Source organism: Cebus imitator, unplaced genomic scaffold (assembly GCF_001604975.1).
Source record: "Cebus imitator isolate Cc_AM_T3 unplaced genomic scaffold, Cebus_imitator-1.0 Scaffold51, whole genome shotgun sequence".
Classification (NCBI taxonomy): Eukaryota; Metazoa; Chordata; class Mammalia; order Primates; family Cebidae; genus Cebus; species Cebus imitator.
The window spans coordinates 474,663-495,111 of NW_016107366.1; the positions used below are offsets into that span (position 1 = coordinate 474,663).

Genomic DNA, 20,449 nt, shown 5'->3' on the forward strand with positions numbered 1-20,449 from the left:
AAAAAAAAAAAAAAAAACTCATCATCACTGGTCATTAGAGAAATGCAAATCAAAACCACAGTGAGATACCATCTCACATCAATTAGAAAATGGCGATCATTAAAAAATCCGGAGATAACAGATGCTGGAGAGGATGTGGAAAAATAGGAATGTTTTTACAGTTGGTGGGAGTATAAATTATTTCAACCATCGTGGAAGACAGTGTGGCGATTCCTCAAGGATCTAGAAATAAAAATACCATTTGACCCAGCAATCCCATTACTGGGTATATACCCAAAGGATTATAAATCATTCTATTATAAATACACATGCAGGCGTATGTTTATTGCAGCACTGCTCACAATATCAGGGACTTGGAACCAACACAAATGCTCATCAATGATAGACTGGATAAAGAAAATGTGGCACATATATATCATGGCATACTATACAGCCAAAAAAAGAATGAGTTCATGTCCTTTGCAGGGACATGGATGAAGCTGGAAACCATCATTCTCAGCAAACCGACACAAGAGCAGAAAACCAACACTGCATGTTCTCACTCATAAGCGAGAGTTGAACAATGAGAACACATGGACACAGGGAGGGGATCATCACACACTGGGGCCTGCTGTGGGGTGGGGAGCTAGCGGAGGGATAGCATTAGGAGAAATACCTAATGTAGATGACGGGGTGATGGATGAAGCAAACCACCACGGCACATATATAACTATGTAACAAACCTGCACATTCTGCACATGTACCCCAGAACTTAAAAGTATAAAGAACGTTTTAAAAAATAGTAATTTTAAAAATCACAGATGCTTGTGAGGCTGCAGAGAAAAGGGAATGCTTATACACTGCTGGTTAAAATTTATATAACTTCAGTCATCATGGAAAGCAGTCTGGAGATTTCGTGAACAACTCAGAACTACCATTCAATCCAGCAATCCCATTACTGAGTATATGCCCAAAGAAACAGAAATCATTCACCAAAATGTTCACCAAAAGATTTATACAAAAATTTTCAGAGTAGCTTATTTGGAAAACTCTAAACTAGAAACATCACTGATGTGCATCAATAGGATAAAAACTGTGGTATATCCATAAGATGGAACTCGTAAGCAATTACAGAGGAATAAACTACTAATAAATGCCAACAAGATAGATGATATCAAAAGCATTATGCTGAATTTTAAAGAAGCCTACACAAATGAGAACATATTGCATGACTCATGTTAAATTCAGTTGCAGGGAGTTGACTGGAAAGAAACTTCCAGAAGTGCTAGTAACATATCTAAGTAGAAGTTAAGGTTATAAAGTTATATGCATTTTTCACAATGCATGATATGTATACTATTTGTGTATTTTATTGTATGTAAATCTTATCTCGAGAAAAAAATTGTAAAAAATAAATTGTTTAAGAAGTATGTCTGTTACAAACTACAGAGTAAAATTATTCTTAATAAGAAAAATAAATTCAATAATTTGGGGGAATATATGCTTTAAATCAAGTATATGAAGGATCAGCATAACTCTTACATTTATCCAAAGTCTACATGGCATGCTCCCTCACATCCTTCAGGTCTCTGCTAAAATGCAATTTTAACAGAAAGGCCTGGCAGTCCTCTTTTAACAAACACTCCCACTCCCCTGTCTATCCTTATGTCCTGCTTAATATTTACTCATAACTTTTATTATCACAAGAATACATCTGTTTATTATCTGTCCACCACTGGAATATAAACTCCAAGGGAGCAAGCATTTTTATTATTTTCTGTTATCTTCAGAGTTTAGGATAATGATTGACCCATAACTAGCACTCAATATTTGCTGAATAAACAACTGAATGAAAAAAACCAAGGATGTGAATTATACCTGGGGCCAACACTATAAAGGGCTTTACTGGGGGAAAGGGAGAGCATTCTGAACACATTATTCCATTTACAACATGAAATGTTCCACTCAATTGTAATCAGCTTGTGATTTGAAGTAGATTTCCGTCGAAAGTTGCCTGGGCTTTAAGGAATAGGAAAAAGAAAAAAAACACTAACCAGAGTCTCCCTTCTTCTCTCATCTCTCTATCTTTGGGTCTCTGCTCACAGGGAGGCTGGCATTTCCAAAGAAACCCACTCACTCCACATATCTGGTTTCTCTCCAGCCCTTACTTGACACTCCCTCAGTAAGGAAGAGTGACTAATCTGATAAATCAGTTTGATAATTCATTTGGCCACGTTTTACTTAAGGGTGAGATCACTGAGGTAAGCTGGCCCATGGTCTTGCCAGCTTCTTGTCTCCTTTTGTTTTTTTTAAGGAGACCTATTAAGTCTTGACTTTCTCAGTGCCACCTCTGATTAGCTGTGTAAGGCAGGTCTATAGGCCTTATTCACACTTCACTTTGGGTAAGGAGTCTAACAACCTGCTTTGTAAATCCAAGTCAAGACTCTCCAAGTGATCTGAACAGATTCAGGATGGGGGTTTCAGGCCTAAGTCATGTTCTCCAGTACAGATTTTACGTAAGAACCTTGTATTGAGGGTTATAAGATACTTGCATAGATTAATAAAGTTTCTACCAATGCATCTGGACAGTAATCACTCAATATATACTATATTAGTCAAAACACTAGATGACTTCTGAAATCCTACCTCAAGGAAAATATGAAAGAAGAAACAAAAAAATAATGTAATACTCCATTGGTGCTAAATAACTTACTTTAATAAATTTATCTTTAATACAAGTGTAAAACAAGTTTCCTTCCATTTCAACTATAGTTAAACCCAAACTTCAAAACCGGTCAATAAGTAACAGAGTATTAATTTTGAAAAGTTTTTAACTGTAAGAGTACCAAATATCATATAGAACTCTTAAACATTTAATGCTTTCTGTCACAATATTAAGAATAAACTTCTTAGGCATTCCAAAACTATCAAAAGTGTCCTCTCCCCATTTTTTAAGCAAGTAAAAGTATAGTACCTGCTGGTGTTATATTTGTTAAAAACTTAACAACAACAAAACTTCTAACTTAAATGTGACTTAAGTACTTCTAAGCCATACAAAATACCTGATACAGGTAGTAGGTTCATGGTTTTGGTAAACTAAACTAGGTCACAGAGTTTTAATGTTATCACTGGACTTTTAAATTATAAAGAAAATCTCACATCACTTAGTATCTTTTCTTGTTTTTTTATTTTGCTAAGACAAAACCAGATTTTATGTCATCATTCTTCATCTGAATGGACTGCCATATGAAGTTCTGGTTTCTCTGTTTCTTCTTGGTTAGCTAGTTACTACCAAATGCCCGAGGACAATTCTCAGACCATTTCCACGTGAAGGTGATTAGTTTTCTTTTAAAATAAAATTAATAACACATGTACAGTAGATAAAAATAAAACTATATGAAAGCTTGTCAGAGACATTCAACTAGAAAACTAAAACAGTAGACACTACAAAGAAGCCATACTGGAAAAATTCTTGAATTGAGATACTTTTGTTGAATAATTACAGTAACTACTACCAATATATTCAGACCAATGAAGATTAGAAAGAAGAACATGAGAAATGTTGAGAAGAGTAATTTCTCCTACAATTAAAACAAGTGTGTTTTAACGAGAGAGAAAAATATAAGCCAAGCTTATGAAATGAAAATTACAAAACATGGGATTAACAATTTATTAAAAATTATACCCTTGATTTTTTTTGGAAAAAACAGTTTTTTTAAAAACAAGGGCATGAGAAAGACTTCAGATTAAGACTCATGCTCTGTTCTCAATGAAAAGTGGTAAAATTACTTCTAGTAGAAAATATCTGATATGGAAAAAAATTTTCAGATATTTTCCATTTGACGCATGTATTAATAAAAAATACAATGTTTATATCTAAAATATAAACTAGCAATTTATTTTCATTTATAATATAAAGAGTTTTAGGAAAAGTTTACTCTTCTCAGTGTTCAAAATAAAATAGGAATTGTTTTCCATACCTAGCAATTTTAATGATAATGTAAAAATTTAATTCTGCTGAACTAAAGCTCAAATAGATTCAAATTTAAAAAATATAAAAATACCTACTTTTTTTAAAGTTTAAAATTTTTGTTACTTTTCAATGACAGGTTTGCTTTTTCTAACATTTAAAAAAATTTGCCTTCTTTTATTAATATAAAACTATTCAAATAATCACAACAGAATCTTTTTTACCAGAAAAACATATTTACATGATACACTCATAACACTCAAGAATTACAATCCAGAAAGGGTTAGTCTCCCTCAAAGAATTTCTTTCTCTCTGTCACCTCCATTCCATATATATAGTCTTCATTTCACATCATGTACATAGAAATATTATCACAATCTAACAGGTAGATAAGAAAAAAAAATTTTTTTGGCCTTGTAGAGCTCATCAAGTAAATTTATTCATTCTTCTTAGTATGTTTCTTTTTAACATTATCTGAAGCAACAGCACTAGGCTTTGAGGCCAATGAACCAGTGCCATTGGAAGGTGATTTTGCTTCACTTTTCTTCTCAGATGATGAGAACTGCTGCTGCCAGCCAAACAACATCCGACTCAATGTATCCTCAAAAGGAGCAAATGTCATAGTAGAAGTCTGTGTAGTCATCATGGTTATCTGAGAAAAAAAAGTTCAATTTTGAATTTAAGTACAAATGCTTTCTGTTTCTCAAAAGAGGGGAAAAAAATGTAAAATGCATTCTTAATGTAATCTGCAGGAGAAGCAATCTAAGCTAGATTCTGGTAAAAATCTCTGTTCTCCATGAGTTTATACTTAATGGAAAAGAACACAACTCATTAAAAATAATAGAAGGTACCATATTTTGGCATGACAAATGAGCAAAATAACCATTTTCACAGAAATGCATTTAGTATTCAAAGGAAATAAGATAAAATATCAACATTACTATGCACTTAGCATGTATCAGAACTGAGATAACTGCTTTACATTGTTATTCTCTTTAATTTTAACCCAACAACTACACTATTATAACCCTAATCATAGAGATGTGGAAGCAAGGCTCTGAGAGGTTAGATAACTCGCCCAAAGTCACATAGCTATTAAGCAGTAAACAAGTTTGCAATATCCAGATTTTCAGTTTGATTACTAAATACACTGACTATCATCATCTAAAGTCAGACTGTCAGTGAATTGCAGAATACTCCCAAAGGAATGTAGAAAGTCTCTATCACCCAAATTTTTCCATATATATTTTTATATATAGGAGCCAAGACCTCAAGGGGTAGAGAGTGCTCCCATTCCTTTATCTGGCAAAATGTGGTATTCACAGATATTTAGATATAGCCAAGAAATTAGACTGATGCCAACATAAATCTCCAAATTTTCAAGTCTAGAATAGCTCCAAAAAATACAGGAATCTCCGCAAGACTCAATCCCTTCAGAACACAGATAATGACTCAAACTAAAAATTTTGGGCATCAAATTTCCAAAGAAGACCCCTACATAACCTACCTGGCTTGGGGAAAATGGTATCAAGAATAAATTCTTGCTAGCTGCAATACAGTGTAGGGAGTTGGAGGAAAAGCGTAAGTTCATCACACAAGGACTAGGTAAGTTAAATGCATTCTATGCAAGTTAGAAAAGAAAAAGCAAAAAATTCTTAGAACACACTGTTAGGTGGAAACGAGACACAAAACAAGAGCTATAGTGTACTATCATTTACATACATAAAAACACATTCACACACCACATTGCGAGAGTACTAAGCATCACTGAAATGTGTATTTTAAAACAGCTAACTTTATGTGAATCTGGCCTCAATTAAAAAATATATATATTTTTAAAAGATGCATGCCCATGGACTTCAGGCCAGTCATGACTACATAACTTGTATCAGGACTCAGTCTCTCACCAAAATCAATAAAAGACAGAAGTATACAAAGTAACTGCTAAAAGATACTGGGAAACAACCGAAATAGGCAGAACCTGATGGGGCTACTATTCAAGAGAAAGGAAGCTAGATAAAGTGAGTTCCATATTCACTCTTGCTTTTTCTTGTGGATATGTACCTAAATTTGCAGCGCAGGGGAATAGAAAGCAGAAGTTCAGGTGGGATAAGGAGCCATAGGTTGGAATGTAAGAAAGCCAAAGCTGTAGGGACCTGAGGTCAATACAGCCCAAAGAGGAGGAAACCACATGGAAGTGAGTCCCCAAATATTTGTACAATTCACCATGGAGGAATTTACCAATCCCTAAACTCTGCATACATAAGAAGGAAGAGAATCCAAAAGCCTAGCAGACAGCAATATCTGGGAGGCCAAATAGCTGAGCAGACAATTCAGCAGCCAGCTGCTTGGTATTGGGAAGATAAGTTGGAGTTCAAGGTCAGCCAAGGTGAAACTGCCCAGGGATGTACTTCAGGCTTAAAATAAGATCCCTAAAGGGTTACGCTGTAGAAGGGCAAACTGAAATAGAACAGCACTAAATCTAATACTATCAATAGGACTAAAATATTCTGCTTATGCATTAACAACTGTCTTCCAAAAGATGTTGAATGTAGTTCCTGCCCTCAAGGAGCTTACAGACTGGTCAGAGACAGGCAAGTAAATCAGTAATTACAAAAGATAAAGAAGAGTAAGGGCAGTAATAGAGGTTTCCTGGGAACATTTAAATAATGAATATAAATCTGGAAGTCATTTATCTTACAAGTGAAAGGTAAATGCATAAATATGAGTATACACACTTGGAGAGAATGTAAAATAAGGAGTCTAAATATAACATTAACCTCCAAGTTTATGCCATTATTGGGTAAGATCTAAGGACTTTTATATTATTTCTTAGCATAAATAGTTACAATGAGATACACTAGCACAATTATCTTAGTCATAGCTTGACTTAATGAACTGCAAATAAAAGATAACAGAATTCAAACCAAAAACAATAGTCTACTGTCAGGAAAACAGCAATGTCTTTTTTTACAAAATCCAAAAGAGAAGAGTGCCAGGGTTTAAAATATTTTCTGAGAACATGAACTATAGTAAGTATTTTTCAAAGTTGAGTGTTTTAATAGAATCTCCACTCCCAAAAGACTCATCACTCAGTTGAGAAGTATTGCTGACATCAGAAATTAATGCCAGAACTGGAAAAAAACACTTTAAACTTCATATGGAATCACAAGAGAGCCTGCACAGCCAAGACAGTCCTAAGCAAAAAGAATAAAGCCAGAGGCATTACACTGCCAGGCTTCAAATGATACTACAAGGCTACAGTAATCAAAACAGCATGGTACTGGTACCAACACAGAGACAGAGACCAATGGAACAGAACAGAGGCTTCAGAAGCAACACCACACATCTACAACCAACTGATCTTTGACAAACCTGACAAAAACAAGCAATGGGGAAAGGATTCCCTGTTTAATAAATGGTGTTGGGAAAACTGGCTAGCAATGTGAAGAAAGCAGAAACTGGACCCCTTCCTGTCACCTTACACTAAAATTAACTCCAGATGGATTAAAGATTTAAACATAAAATCTAACACCATAAAAACACTAGAAGAAAACATAGGTAAAACCATCCAGGACACAGGCATAGGCAAGGACTTCATGACTAAAACACCAAAAGGAATGGCAACAAAAGCCAAAATAGACAAATGGGATCTAATTAAAATTCAGAGCTACTGTACAGTAAAAGAAACCATCATTAGAGCGAACTGGCAACCAACAGAATGGGAAAAAATTTTTGCAGTTTACCCATCTGACAAAGGGCTAATATCCAGAATCTACAAAGAACTAAAACAGATATACAAGAAAAAAACAAACAACCCCATTCAAAAGTGGGTGAAGGATATGAACAGACACTTACAAAAGAAGACATATATGAGGCCAACAAGCATGAAAAAATGTTCATCATCACTGGTCATTAGAGAAATGGAAATCAAAACCACATTGAGATACTATCTCATGCCAGTTAGAATGGAGATCATTAAAAAAGTCTGGAGACAACAGATGCTGGACAGGGTGTGGAGAAATAGGAACACTCTTACACAGTTGCTGGGAGTGTAAATTAGTTCAACCATTGTGGAAGACAGTGTGGTGATTTGTCAAGGATCTAGAAATAGAAATTCCATTTGACCCAGCAATCCCATTACTGGATATATATACCCAAAGAACTATAATTGTTCTACTATAAAGACACATGCACACGTATGTACATTGCAGTCCTGTTCACAACATCAAAGAAAGACCTGGAACCAACCCAAATGCCCATCAATGATAGACTGGACAAAGAAAATGTGGCATATACACACCATGGTATACTATGCAGCCATAAAAAAACGATGAGTTCGTGTTCTTTGTAAGGACTTGGATGAATCTGGAAACCATCATTCTCAGCAAACTGACACAAGAACAAAAAATCAAACACTGCATGTTCTCACTCATAGGTGGGCGTTGAACAATGAGAGCACGTGGACTCAGGGAGAAGAGCAGCACACACTGGGGGCATTGGGGGGGTAGGGGAGGGACAGTGGGGGGTGGGAAGGGTGGGGAGTGATAACATGGGAGAAATGCTGGATATAGTATGCACCTATGCAACAATCCTGCATGACCTGCACATGTACCCCAGAACTTAAAGTAAAATTTAAAAAATAAAATAAAATAAATTTAAAAAGAAATTACTGCTGAAATAGACATATGAGGTTCAAGGACAAACTTCTGTGAATTCCATCTCTTATCAGACCTTGATTTAACATGGTGCCAAATATAATTATGACAAATATAATAAATCATTATTCTTTTACAAATAAAATATAACTGTCTCCTTATTTAGCAAACTATTAATAGAAAAAGCATATTACCTAAATTAAATAGCATTTGGCTTCATGGTCTCTTACTTTAAGAGGAGAAGAAACAAAAGAAAATAGAAGCCCCAAAAATATTTTGGTATTTTCAACATATCCTAAAATATAAATTAATTCAGGTAAAGAAATTGTTTAAAGCTCTGCTATATTCTTTATATAGTATCTCGTTACATCATTTCAAAATGTCCAGTAAAATGTGACACTCAGTATAAGTACAAATGGTACTTATATCTACTTTGATATTCTCTATAGAGCCCAGCATTGAGAATACACTGAATTAATAAATGTTACATCTTTCTCATAGCAATAATTCAAGGAAAACTGCAGAATATCTATATAAGCAAATTTGCATAATTAACCTCTCCCTTCATCCAGAACATACTTCTTCCTGTCTCCACCTGCCCAAATTCAAATAATCCTTTGCAGTGTAACTCGTGTCTGTTCCATTAAACCCTTATCAGTGTCTTCCAATGAAAGTCATTTGGCCCTAAAATGAATCCCTAACAGCACATGGCACATTCAACTAGGTTTTCTGATCACTCTATGCTTTCTCCATAGATTATGCCATTCCTTCAGACATGGCTAATTATTAACATGAATGATTCAAATAAATTAAAATCATAGGATTTACACTTTTACAAACTGTAAAAAAAAAAAATAGGTGAATGAATTGTTCTTTTCTGGTGTATATCTTTAAGTGTGGAATAATTAAAATGACCTGTGAAAGAGCATATTGGTCATTTATTAGTCAGTCAACAAATATATATATTAAAAATCAACTATATACACTAGACTCAATGCTAAGGATGCAATGATGAATACAGCAAACTTAGTACTTCTCATAAAGTTTAAAAAGTTAACATGTCTCATTCCTTTTTAGACAATAATAGGACAGGATTTGGGTCTTATTCAATGTTTATATAATCATTTATATCCCCCAAAGCACCTAAGAACAGTGTTCCTCATTCATGTATTTAACAATATATTACATCTTATTCAATGCATCGATGAATAAAATGTATATATTATACCTTATTCAATGTTTATATGGTCATTTATATCCCCAAAAGGGCCTAAGAATACTGTCCCTCATTCATGTATTAAACAATACATTACCTGAAGATACTTCTCATCATTATTCCACACATCTATGCTCCTTACAACTATCTCCTCCTCCTTAAAACCCTCATCAACCACTCCTTTTTTGTTTCCCATTCTAGATTTCCCTTCTCTAAATATTAGAGAATTTCATGGCTCAGTCCTCACTCCTTTTTCCATGCTTTCCTTCCTATGCATAACTGCCTCCTTAAATTAGCTTCTAAATTTAACATAACTGCAATAAAAATACCAACACGGTTTTTTACAGAGCTAGACAAATTGCTATTAAAGTTCATATCAATATACAAGAATAGCTAAAAATATATTGAAAAAACACAAACATGGATGACATCCAGAAAACACTGAAAAAGAACATTTGCAGGAGTGCCTGATTCTCCACAGCATCATCAATAGAATGGGTAGCCAGACTTTTAAAGTTTTACAGTTTGTGGGAAGATTGCTTGAGTCCAAGTTCAAGACCAGCCTAGGCAACATAGTGAAACCCTGTCTCTACAAAAAAATGCAAAAATTAGCCAGGCATGGTGGCACACACCTGTAATCCCAACTACTCAGGAGGCTGAAGTGGGAAGATTGAGCCTGGGAAGTCAAAGCTGCAGTGAGCCATGATAATGCCACTGCACTCCAGCCTGAGCGACAGAGCGAGACCCTGTCTCAATAATAAAATAAAAATTCTAAATTTTGTGCCAGTTTGATGTAAATGGTATCTCAGTGTTATTTTAATTAACATTTCTCAAGTATGAGTTTCATATTTTTTAATGTTTGAGGAATATTTCCCAATCTTTTCTGTGCAAATTTTTGTTAATAACTTTCTTTTAATTTTTCCAGGAGACTTGGTCCTTTATCCTTTAATTTTTAAGAGGTTGTTATATATCAGGCATACCAGCCCTCTGATATATGTTGTAAGTATTTTATCACAGTTTGATAGCTATTTTGACTTTTTCCACACTGGCTTTGCCAAGCAACTTTAAAAAACAATTTATGGAGTCAAACTTATCAATCTTTTCTTTATAGTAAAAGAAGAACCAAGTAAACCCCAAAGTAAACAGAAGGAAGGATATAATAAAGACCTGAAATTAATGAAATCTAAAACAGAAAAACCAATGAAACCAAAAGCTGGATCTTTGAAATAAATCAATGAAATTGACAAACCTCTAGGCAGAGTGATTTTAAAAGACAGAAAAAGAAAATACAGATTACCAATATCAGAAATGAAAGTGGAGGCATTACCACAACTTCTACAGACATTAAAGGGATAGCAAAAAACTACTATGAACAATTTCATGCCAACAATAAAAAACTTAAGTAAAATCGCAAATTCCTTAAAAATTACAACTTAGCAAAACAGACACAAGTAAACTTAAAAATCTGCATAGCCCTCTATCTATGTAAGAAATCATTATTTCTTTTAAAGACAATTCTAGGCCCAAATGACTTCATTAATGAATCTATCAAACATTTACCAATAAATAACATCAAACCTACATAAACTCAAAGAACAGAGAAATTCTTTTCAATTTATTTAATGAGCCCAGTTTTATGTTAATACAAAAAAGAGAAAAAAAATTACAAAGGAAATTACAAACCAGTATCCACTAACACACAGGAAAAAATAATATTAGAAAAATTTTAAAAATTGGATTCAGTAATATGCAAAAGGGATACCACATCATGACTAAATGGGGTTTATCACAGGAACGAAAGATTTATGTATATTTTAAGAATCAATCAATGTAATCCACTATATTAATAGAATATAGGATAAAACTCCTTTGATTATTTTAACTGATACAGAACAAAGCATGTGATAAAATTCCACACCCATTCATGATAAACAATGCCAGCAAAATAGAAATAAAAGAGAACGTCCTCAACCACATAAAGGACATCTACAAGATGCTTAAGAGCTAACATCATATTTAAGGTAAAAGGCTGAATGTTTTTCCACTAAGGTCACAAACAAAACAAAGATGACTACTCTCACCATTTCGATTCAACATTGTACAGACATTCTAGCCAATATAATAAGGCAAGAAAAAAAATAGCACCCAGATTGAAAAGGAAAAAGTAAAACCCTCTTTAACATAGATAAGACCATGTATATAGACAATGCTAAGAAATCCACACAAAAGCTACCAGAACCAACAGGCCAATTTAGCAAGGTCACAGTATACAAGAACAATGTGTAAGAATTAACTATATATTTAAATACAAGCAACATAAAATTCCAAATTGAAATTTGAAAAACTACTATTTCTAAAGGTATCCAAAAATATGAACTACTTCAGGATAAATTTAAATTAAGCAAGACACATACAAAACAATAAAAAACACAAAATAGTACTCCAAAAATTTAAAGAAGGCCTGAATAAATGGATAAACATACCATGTTCAGAGACCAGCAGACCAAACCTTTTTAAGATGTGATTTCTTCCCAAATTAATCTATAGGTTCACTCTCAAAAAAATTCCAGAAGGCTTTTTTTTTTTCCTTATAAAGTAACAACTTAGTCATAAAAGTTACTTACAAATATAAAAGATCTAAACTATCCTGAGAAATATTTTTAAAAGAATAAAGTTGAAGAAACTGTACTACTTGATTTTAAGACTTACTCTAAAGTTATGGTAATTAAGACAGTTTAGTATTGGCTAGAAATAGACATATAAATCAATCGAACAGAATATAGTCCAGAAATGGACCCACATAGGTCAAGCCAACTGATTTTCAACAAAGGTGGCAAGATCATTCAATGAGGGAAAGAACTGTCTTTTCAACAAACCGTGTTGTAACAACTTCATATTCATATGGGGAAAAAAAACTGACCTTTACCTCACAGGACTCGTAAAACTTAATTTGAAATGGTTCACAGACTCTAAAAGTAAAAGCAAAAATAATTAAACTTTTAGAAGAAACAGGTGAAAACTCTTCAAAACCTTGAGGAATAAAAGAATTTCTTAAATAGGACACAAAAAGAAGGGCCGTAAGAGGAAAATCTAGTAAAGTGAACATCAAAATTTAAAACTTTAGCTCTTCTAAAGACATTAAAGAAATAAAAAAGAACAGCATAAACTGGGAGAAAATTATTTGCAATACATGTGTCTCACCTAAAATTGACATTCTGAATATATAGAGAACTGTTACAACTCAATAATAATACAATTTTAATGGACAAAGTATTTAAACATTGTTCAAAAGACGACATATGAATGGCCAGTAAACACATGAAAAGATGCTCAAGTCTCTAGCCATCAGAGAAATGCAAAATAAAACTACAATACGATACCACTTTATACCTATAAAATGCTAAAATTAAAATGACTGATAATACCAAATAATTAGCAAGGATCTAGGACAATTAGAACTCTCATACATTGCTGGTAGAAATGTAAAATGATACAACCGTTTTGAAAAATAGTGTGGCAGTTTCTAAAAGTTAAACATATGCTTTTCATATGACCCAGCAATTCTACTCCTAGGTATTAAGTGAAATGAAAATACATGTCTACGTATAGACATGTATGTACACATATTCATAGCAGCTTTATTTATAACAACCTTTTTCAAATAATCAAAAGCTGGAAATACACCAAAATCCATCAACAGATAACTGTATAAACAAATCGCGGTACCTAATACTACTTAGGAATATGCAATTACATGGGTACATCTCAAAAACAAAATGAGTACATACTATATGACAATATAAAACTACAGAAAAGACAAGTCTAATCTGTAGTGATAGAAAGTAGATAAATGGTACACTGGGGCTATGGGTAGTGGCTGGGATTTACTAGAGTAAGGTACAAGGGGATGTTCTGAAGTGATAGAAATGTTTCATACCTTGACTGTAGTAGTGGTTACACAGATGTACAAATTTGTCAAAACTCATCAAAATGTACTCCCAGACTGAATGTACTTTATTATCCATGAATATAGTTTAATATGCATAAAAGTTGATTTTTAAAACATTTTCAAGGAGTTCACTTCTAACAATTTCATAAATAAATACTAAATGCTACTTTGCTAAAACATTTTTTTAAAGTGATCCTGATAAAGTTGGGCCCTGTACCATACCTTGGAAACACTGCTGTTGGTTATACCTAAAAATGGAGTTAACAGGTCACAAATATATGAATCTTCAACCTTCTCAGATATTGCCAAACTGCTCTCCCAAGTTTTATTCCTGTTTACACTCCCTCCAAATCCCTTTAAAATAGTTTATACTCTTCATCTTCACTTTTTTATTCACCTCAATGAATTACAATCATTTTTCTATCCCTTACCAGTCCACTGAAATTGCTTTTACCAAGGTCACCATATATCTCTTAATTTCAAAACCCAACAGCCTCTTTCACTTTTAGTCACTCTTTACCATTCCTTCTGCTTTATTCCACAATAGCTGTATTTCACAATTACTCCTTATACTGAGCAGCCAATAAATAATCCATATTTCTCAATCCTTTTTCAAACCATTTTTATTTTTAAATATTTTTAAAATATTGGTGTAGAGTGGTTTAAAAGGGAACACTTTAACCCTGCTGGTGGGAATATAAACTAGTACAACTACTATGGAAAACAGTATGAAGATTCTTTAAAGAACTAAAAGTAGAACTACCATTTGATCCAATAATCCCACAACTGGTTATCTCCATAGAGGAAAAGGAGTCATTATATGAAAAACACATTTGCAAACTCATGTCTATAGCAGCACAATTAGCAATTGCAAAAATATGGAACCAGCCTGAATGCCCATCAACCAAGAAGTGGATAAAGAAAATGTGGTATATATACACCACGGAATACTAATCAGTCATAAAAAGGAACAAAATAATGGCATCAGTAGCAACCTGGATGAAGTTGAAGACCATTATTCTAACTGAAGTAACTCAGGAATGAAAAACCAAATATTGTATGTTCTCACTTATAAGTGGAAGCTAAGCTGTGAGGATGCAAAGGCATAATAATGATATAATGGACTCTGAGGAGCCTGGGGGAAGAGCAGGAGCGGGTGAAAGACAAAAGACTACACATTGGGTACAATATACACTGCTCAGGTGACAGGTGTACCAAAATCTCAGAAATTACCGCTAAAGAACTTATCCATGTAACCAAAAAACACCTGTTCCCCAAAAACTACTAAAATAAAATTTAAAAAATAAAATCACGATGATTAAAATTATCAAATATATTATCAGTAAAATCTAAATGGGATTTGGTTAAATGAATGAGTTAATGAATATTCTATATAGAAACTGGTGGATATACTTTCTAATTGGGACAATGTTGAGAAATATTTTAAAAGAAGTTCAACACTGTATGTTTTCCTATTTTTAAATAACTTTATTATTATTACATTGCAGTATGGTGTTTAAGTTTGGATGTTAAAATACAGAACTTTATATCCAGCAACAATTGTAAGAAAAATTATCATTTTTATTCCACAAATTAGGCCATGAACAAAAACTGTTCCTATAACTGAAGAAAATGTAAGATGCCAGTGCTATTTATTCTTACCAAATCCACAATACACATTCATTTTCTTTATAAAGTTTTAGAAGCTCAAAAATAATACAGCTCTCACCCATTCTGCGAACTAGAAGTAGAAGGGAACTAACTTCCTACTCTGCTAAAAGGCATCCAGAAAAGACCCATAGCCAACATTATACTTAATAGTGAAATACAAAATACTTTCTCCACAGGATCAAGAAAAAGATAAGAATGTTCATGTGAATCCATGTGGTCCTGGGCTTTTTTTGGTTGGTAGGCTATTTATTACTGTCTCAATTTAAGAACTCATTACTGGTCTATTTCGGGTTTCAACTTCTTCCTGATTCAGTCTTGTGAGGGTGTGTGTGTCCAGAAATTTATCCATTTCTTCTGGATTTCCTAGTTCATTTGCATAGAGGGGTTTATAGTAATCTCTGTTTATAGTATATAGTATAGTATTCTCTATAGTATAGGTGTGGTTGTTCATATTTCTGTGGGGTCAGTGGTGACACCCCCTTATCATTTCTGATTGTGTTTGATTCTTCTGTTTTTCTTTATTAGTTTAGCTAGCAGTCTATAAATGTTTTCCAAAAACCAGCTCATGGATTCATTAATTTTTTTTGAAGGATTTTTGATGTGTCTATCTCCTTCAGTTTAGCTCTGATCTTGATTATTTGTCTTCTGCTAGCTTTGGGGTTTGCTCTTGGTTCTCTAGTTCTTTTCATGTGGGCATTTAGTGCTATAAATTTCCCTATTATAGTGCTATAAATTTTAACACTGCTTTAGCTGCATCCCAGAGATTCTGGTATGCTGTCTCTTTGTTCTCCTTAGTTTCAAAGAACTTCTTGATTTCTGCCTTAATTTCATGATTTACCCAAGAGTCATTCAGGAGCAGGCTGTTCAATTTCCATGTAGTTGTCTGGTTTTGAGTGCATTTCTTAATCTTGAGTTCTAATTTGATTTTGCTGTGGTCTAAGAGACTGTTCGTTATTATTTCAGTACTTTTACATTTGCTGAGGAGTGTCTTACTTCCAATTATGTGGTCAGTTTTATATTAAGTGCTGTGCAGCAATGAGAAAAATCCATATTCTGTTGTTTTTGAGTGAAGAGTTCTGTAGATATCAGGTCTGCTGGATCCAGATCTGAGGTCAAGTCCTGAATATCTGTTAATTTTCTGTCTCAACGATTGGTCTAATATTGTCAGTGAGGTGTTAAAGTCTCCTACTATTATTGTGTGGGAGTCTAGGTCTCTTTGTAGTTCTCTAAGAACTCGCTTTATGAATCTGGGTGCTCCTTTATTGAGTTCATAAATATTTAGAATAGTTAGCTCTTCTAGTTGAATTAACCCTTTACCACTGAGTAATGCCCTTCTTTGTCTTTTTTGATCTTTGTTGGTTTTAAAGTCTGTTTTGTCTGAAACTAGGACTGCAAACCTGCTTTCCTCTGTTTTCCATTTGCTTGGCAAATTTTCCTCCATCCCTTTATTTTAAGCCTATGTGTGTCTTTGCTCAGAAGATGAGTCTCTTTTTTTTTTTTTTTTTCTGAGACGGAATTTCGCTCTTGTTACCCAGGCTGGAGTGCAATGGCGCGATCTCGGCTCACCGCAACCTCCGCCTCCTGGGTTCAGGCAATTCTCCTGCCTCAGCCTCCTGAGTAGCTGGGATTACAGGCACGCACCACCATGCCCAGCTGATTTTTTGTAGCTTTAGTAGAGACGGGGTTTCACCATGTTGACCAGGATGGTCTCAATCTCTTGACCTTGTGATCCACCCGCCTTGGCCTCCCAAAGTGCTGGGATTACAGGCTTGAGCCACCGCGCCCGGCCAGAAGATGAGTCTCTTAAACACAGCATACTGATGGGTCTTTGTTCTTTATCCAGCTGTCATTCTGTGTCTTTAAATTGGAGCATCTAGCCCATTTACATTTAAGGTTAGTACTGTTGTATGTGAATTTGATTCTGACATCATGATGCTGGCTGGTTATTTTGCAGACTTGTTTATGTGGTTGCCTCATAGTGTCACTGGTCTGTGTTTCAGTGTGTTTCTGTAGTGGCTGGTAATGATTTTTTCTTTCCATATTTATTACTTACTTCAGGAACTCTTGCAAACCAGGCCTGGTGGCGATGAATTCCCTCAGCATTTGGCTGTCTGATAAGGATCTTATTTCTCCTTCAATTATGAAGCTTAGTTTGGCTGGATATGAAATTCTGCATTGGAAATTCTTTTCTTTAAGAATGTTGAATATTGGCCCCCAATCTCTTCTGACTTGCAGGGTTTCCACTAAGAGGTCTGCTGTTAGTCTGCTGGGTTTCCCTTTGATGGTGACCTGGTCTTTCTCTCTGGCTGTCCTTAACATTTTTTCTTTCATTTCAACCTTGGAGAATCTGATGATTATGTGTCTTGGGATTGATCTTCTCATGGAGTATCTTACTGGGGTTCCCTGAATTTCCTGAATTTGAAAGTTGGCTTGTCTTGTTAGGTGAGATAGTTTCTCCTGTATATTATCCTGAAGTATGTTTTCCAACTTGGTTCCATTCTCCTCATCTCTTTCAAGTATTCCAATCAGTCATAGGTTCAGTCTCTTTACATAATCCCATATTTCTCAGAGGTTTTGTTCATTCTTTTTCATTATTTTTTGTCTATTTTTGTCTGCTGGTCTTATTTCAGAAAGACAGTCTTCAACTTCTGAGATTCTTTCCTCCACTTCATCTATTCTGCTATTGATACTTGTGGTTGCATTGTGAAGTTCTCATCTTGTGTTTTTCTGCTTAATCAGGTTAGTTATGTTCTTCTCTAAACTGGCTATTCTGGCTATCATCTCTGGATTTTTATCTGGATTCTTAGCTTCTTTGCATTAGGTTAGAACATGCTCCTTTAGCTCAGTCAAGTTCGTTATTACCCACCTTCTGAAGCCTACTTTTGTCAAATCAGCCATCTCAGCCTCAGCCTAGTTCTGTGCCCTTGCTGCAGAGATGCTGCAGTCATTTGGGGCAGAAGAGGCACTCTGGCTTTTTGAGTTTTCATTGTTTTTGTGTTGATTCCTTCTCATCTTTGTGGGCTTATCTACCTTCAATCTTCAAAGCTGCTGACCTCTGAAAGGGGTTTTTGTGGGGACTTTTTTGTTGATATCGTTGTTTTCTGTTTAACAGTCAGGCCAGTCTACTGTAGGGCTGTTGCAGTTTGCTGGGGGTCCATTCCAGACCCTAGTTGCCTTGGTTTTTCCCCAACGTGGAGGTATTATCAGTGAAGGTTATGAAACAGCAAAAATAGCAGCCAGCTCCTTCCTCTGGAAGCCCCATCCCAGAGGAGTAGTGACCTGCTGCTGGACTGAACACACCTGTAGGAGGTGGCTGGAGACCCCTGTGGGAGGTCTCACCCAATCAGGAGGAACAGAATCAGGGACCTGCTTAAAGAAATAGTCTGGCTGCTTTTTGGTATAAGAGGTGTACTGCACTGGGTGGGAGACCCTTCCTTGTCCAAATCATTGGGGCATTCCAAAGCCGGCAGCCTAGAATGGATGAGTCAACCAAACCACAGAGATAGCAGATGCCCCTTCCTCCAGGAGCTCCATCCCAGGGAGAGATGGAGAACCCTGGCTGGAATGGATAAAGTCCCTGCAGGGAGGTCCTGTCTAGTGAAGAGGAATGGATCAGGGTCCTGCTTAAAGAAGCAAGTCTGGTTACGATCTAGCAAAGCAGCTGTGCTGCACTGCGGGGAAACCCTTTCTTATCTGTAACATTTGTATTCTCCAAAGCCAGCAGGCTAGAGCGGCTGAGTCTACTGACCAACACAGATGGTGGCAACTCCTCCCCGTGACAGCTACGTCCCAACAGAACCCCTGCTGAAGTGGCTGAAGCCCCCACAGGAAGGTCCCACCCATTGAGGATAAATGGATAAGGGTCCTGCTTAAAGAAGCAACCTGGCCATGATCTGCCAAGGCAGCTGTGCTGCGTTATGCATCCGGACTATTTGCATTCTCCAAAGCCAGCAGGCTAGAACGGCTAAGTCAATCAAACCATACAGATGCCAGCCACCCCTCCCCTCAGGAACTCAGACCTGTCTCAGGCAGATTCCAGCCTGCTGCTGCTGGCAGGCTGGAACCCAGCTGGAACACAAGCCCATGGGCTTAAATTGTGAGGTGCCATGGAAGTGGGGCCTGCAGAACGATGCTGCTTGGTTCTCTGGATTCAACCCCCTTCCTAGGGATATGTATAGATGAATTTCCTCATTTGCTGGGGACCCCAGGGCCAGAGTATATAAAAGTCCTGGGTCTCTGTGTGTGCCTGAGTGGCTGCTCTGCCAAAACCCCACACAACTCTGTGTATCGAACCCAAGACACTTATGGCATGGGCTCACAAGGGGATCTCCTGATTCCTGATCCACAGGTTGCAAAGCTCTATGAGAGAAGCATGGCTTCCTGGACAAGGTTGCATAATCACTCACCGCTTCCCTTGGCTGGCTATGGAAGTTCCTTTGGTTCCATGCTGCTCCTGGGTGAGCCATCATTCCTGACCCCACTGCTCTTCTTCCTTCTCCATAGGTTGAGCTGTCTGCCTAGACAGTCCCAATGCAAGAACCTCGATATTTCAGTTGAAGATGCTGAATTCACTCTCCCCTTTTCACTCCTCTCCTTGAGCGCTGTGGACCACAGCTGCTTCTAATCAGCCATCTTGGATCCTACCAGAGTCACACTTCTTGATTTCAAAACCAACTATAAAGCTACAACAATTAAGACTTAATGGTAATAGCATAAGGACGGGCACATATGTGAATGGAATAAAATTGAGAATCCAGAAATAAACCCTCAAATTTACAGTCAACTGATTTTTGACAAGATTGTAAAGGCAATTCACAAAGGTTAAGAATTGTTTTTATAATAAATAGTGCTGGGACAACTAGATATCCACATGAAAAAAGTTGGACTGTTCATCATACGATACACAAAACTTAACCCAAAACAGATCATAAACCCTAAACACAAGAGCTAAAACTGTAAAACCCTTGAGGAAAATATAGAGGTAAATCTTCATGACCTTAGATTTG

The 20,449-nt window shown here is 35.7% G+C and overlaps 1 protein-coding gene across 1 annotated transcript in view; it reads right to left on the bottom strand.

The window, feature by feature from the left end:
- Positions 1-2,673: 2,673 nt before the first annotated feature.
- TMEM38B (transmembrane protein 38B) overlaps positions 2,674-20,449 on the bottom strand; it is a 59,149-nt gene continuing 41,373 nt past the window's right edge. The window contains exon 6 of the mRNA XM_017527738.2: positions 2,674-4,601. Within this exon, the coding sequence (XP_017383227.1) occupies positions 4,386-4,601 (216 nt within the window). The 3' untranslated portion in view covers positions 2,674-4,385. The remainder of the gene's footprint in view (positions 4,602-20,449) is intronic.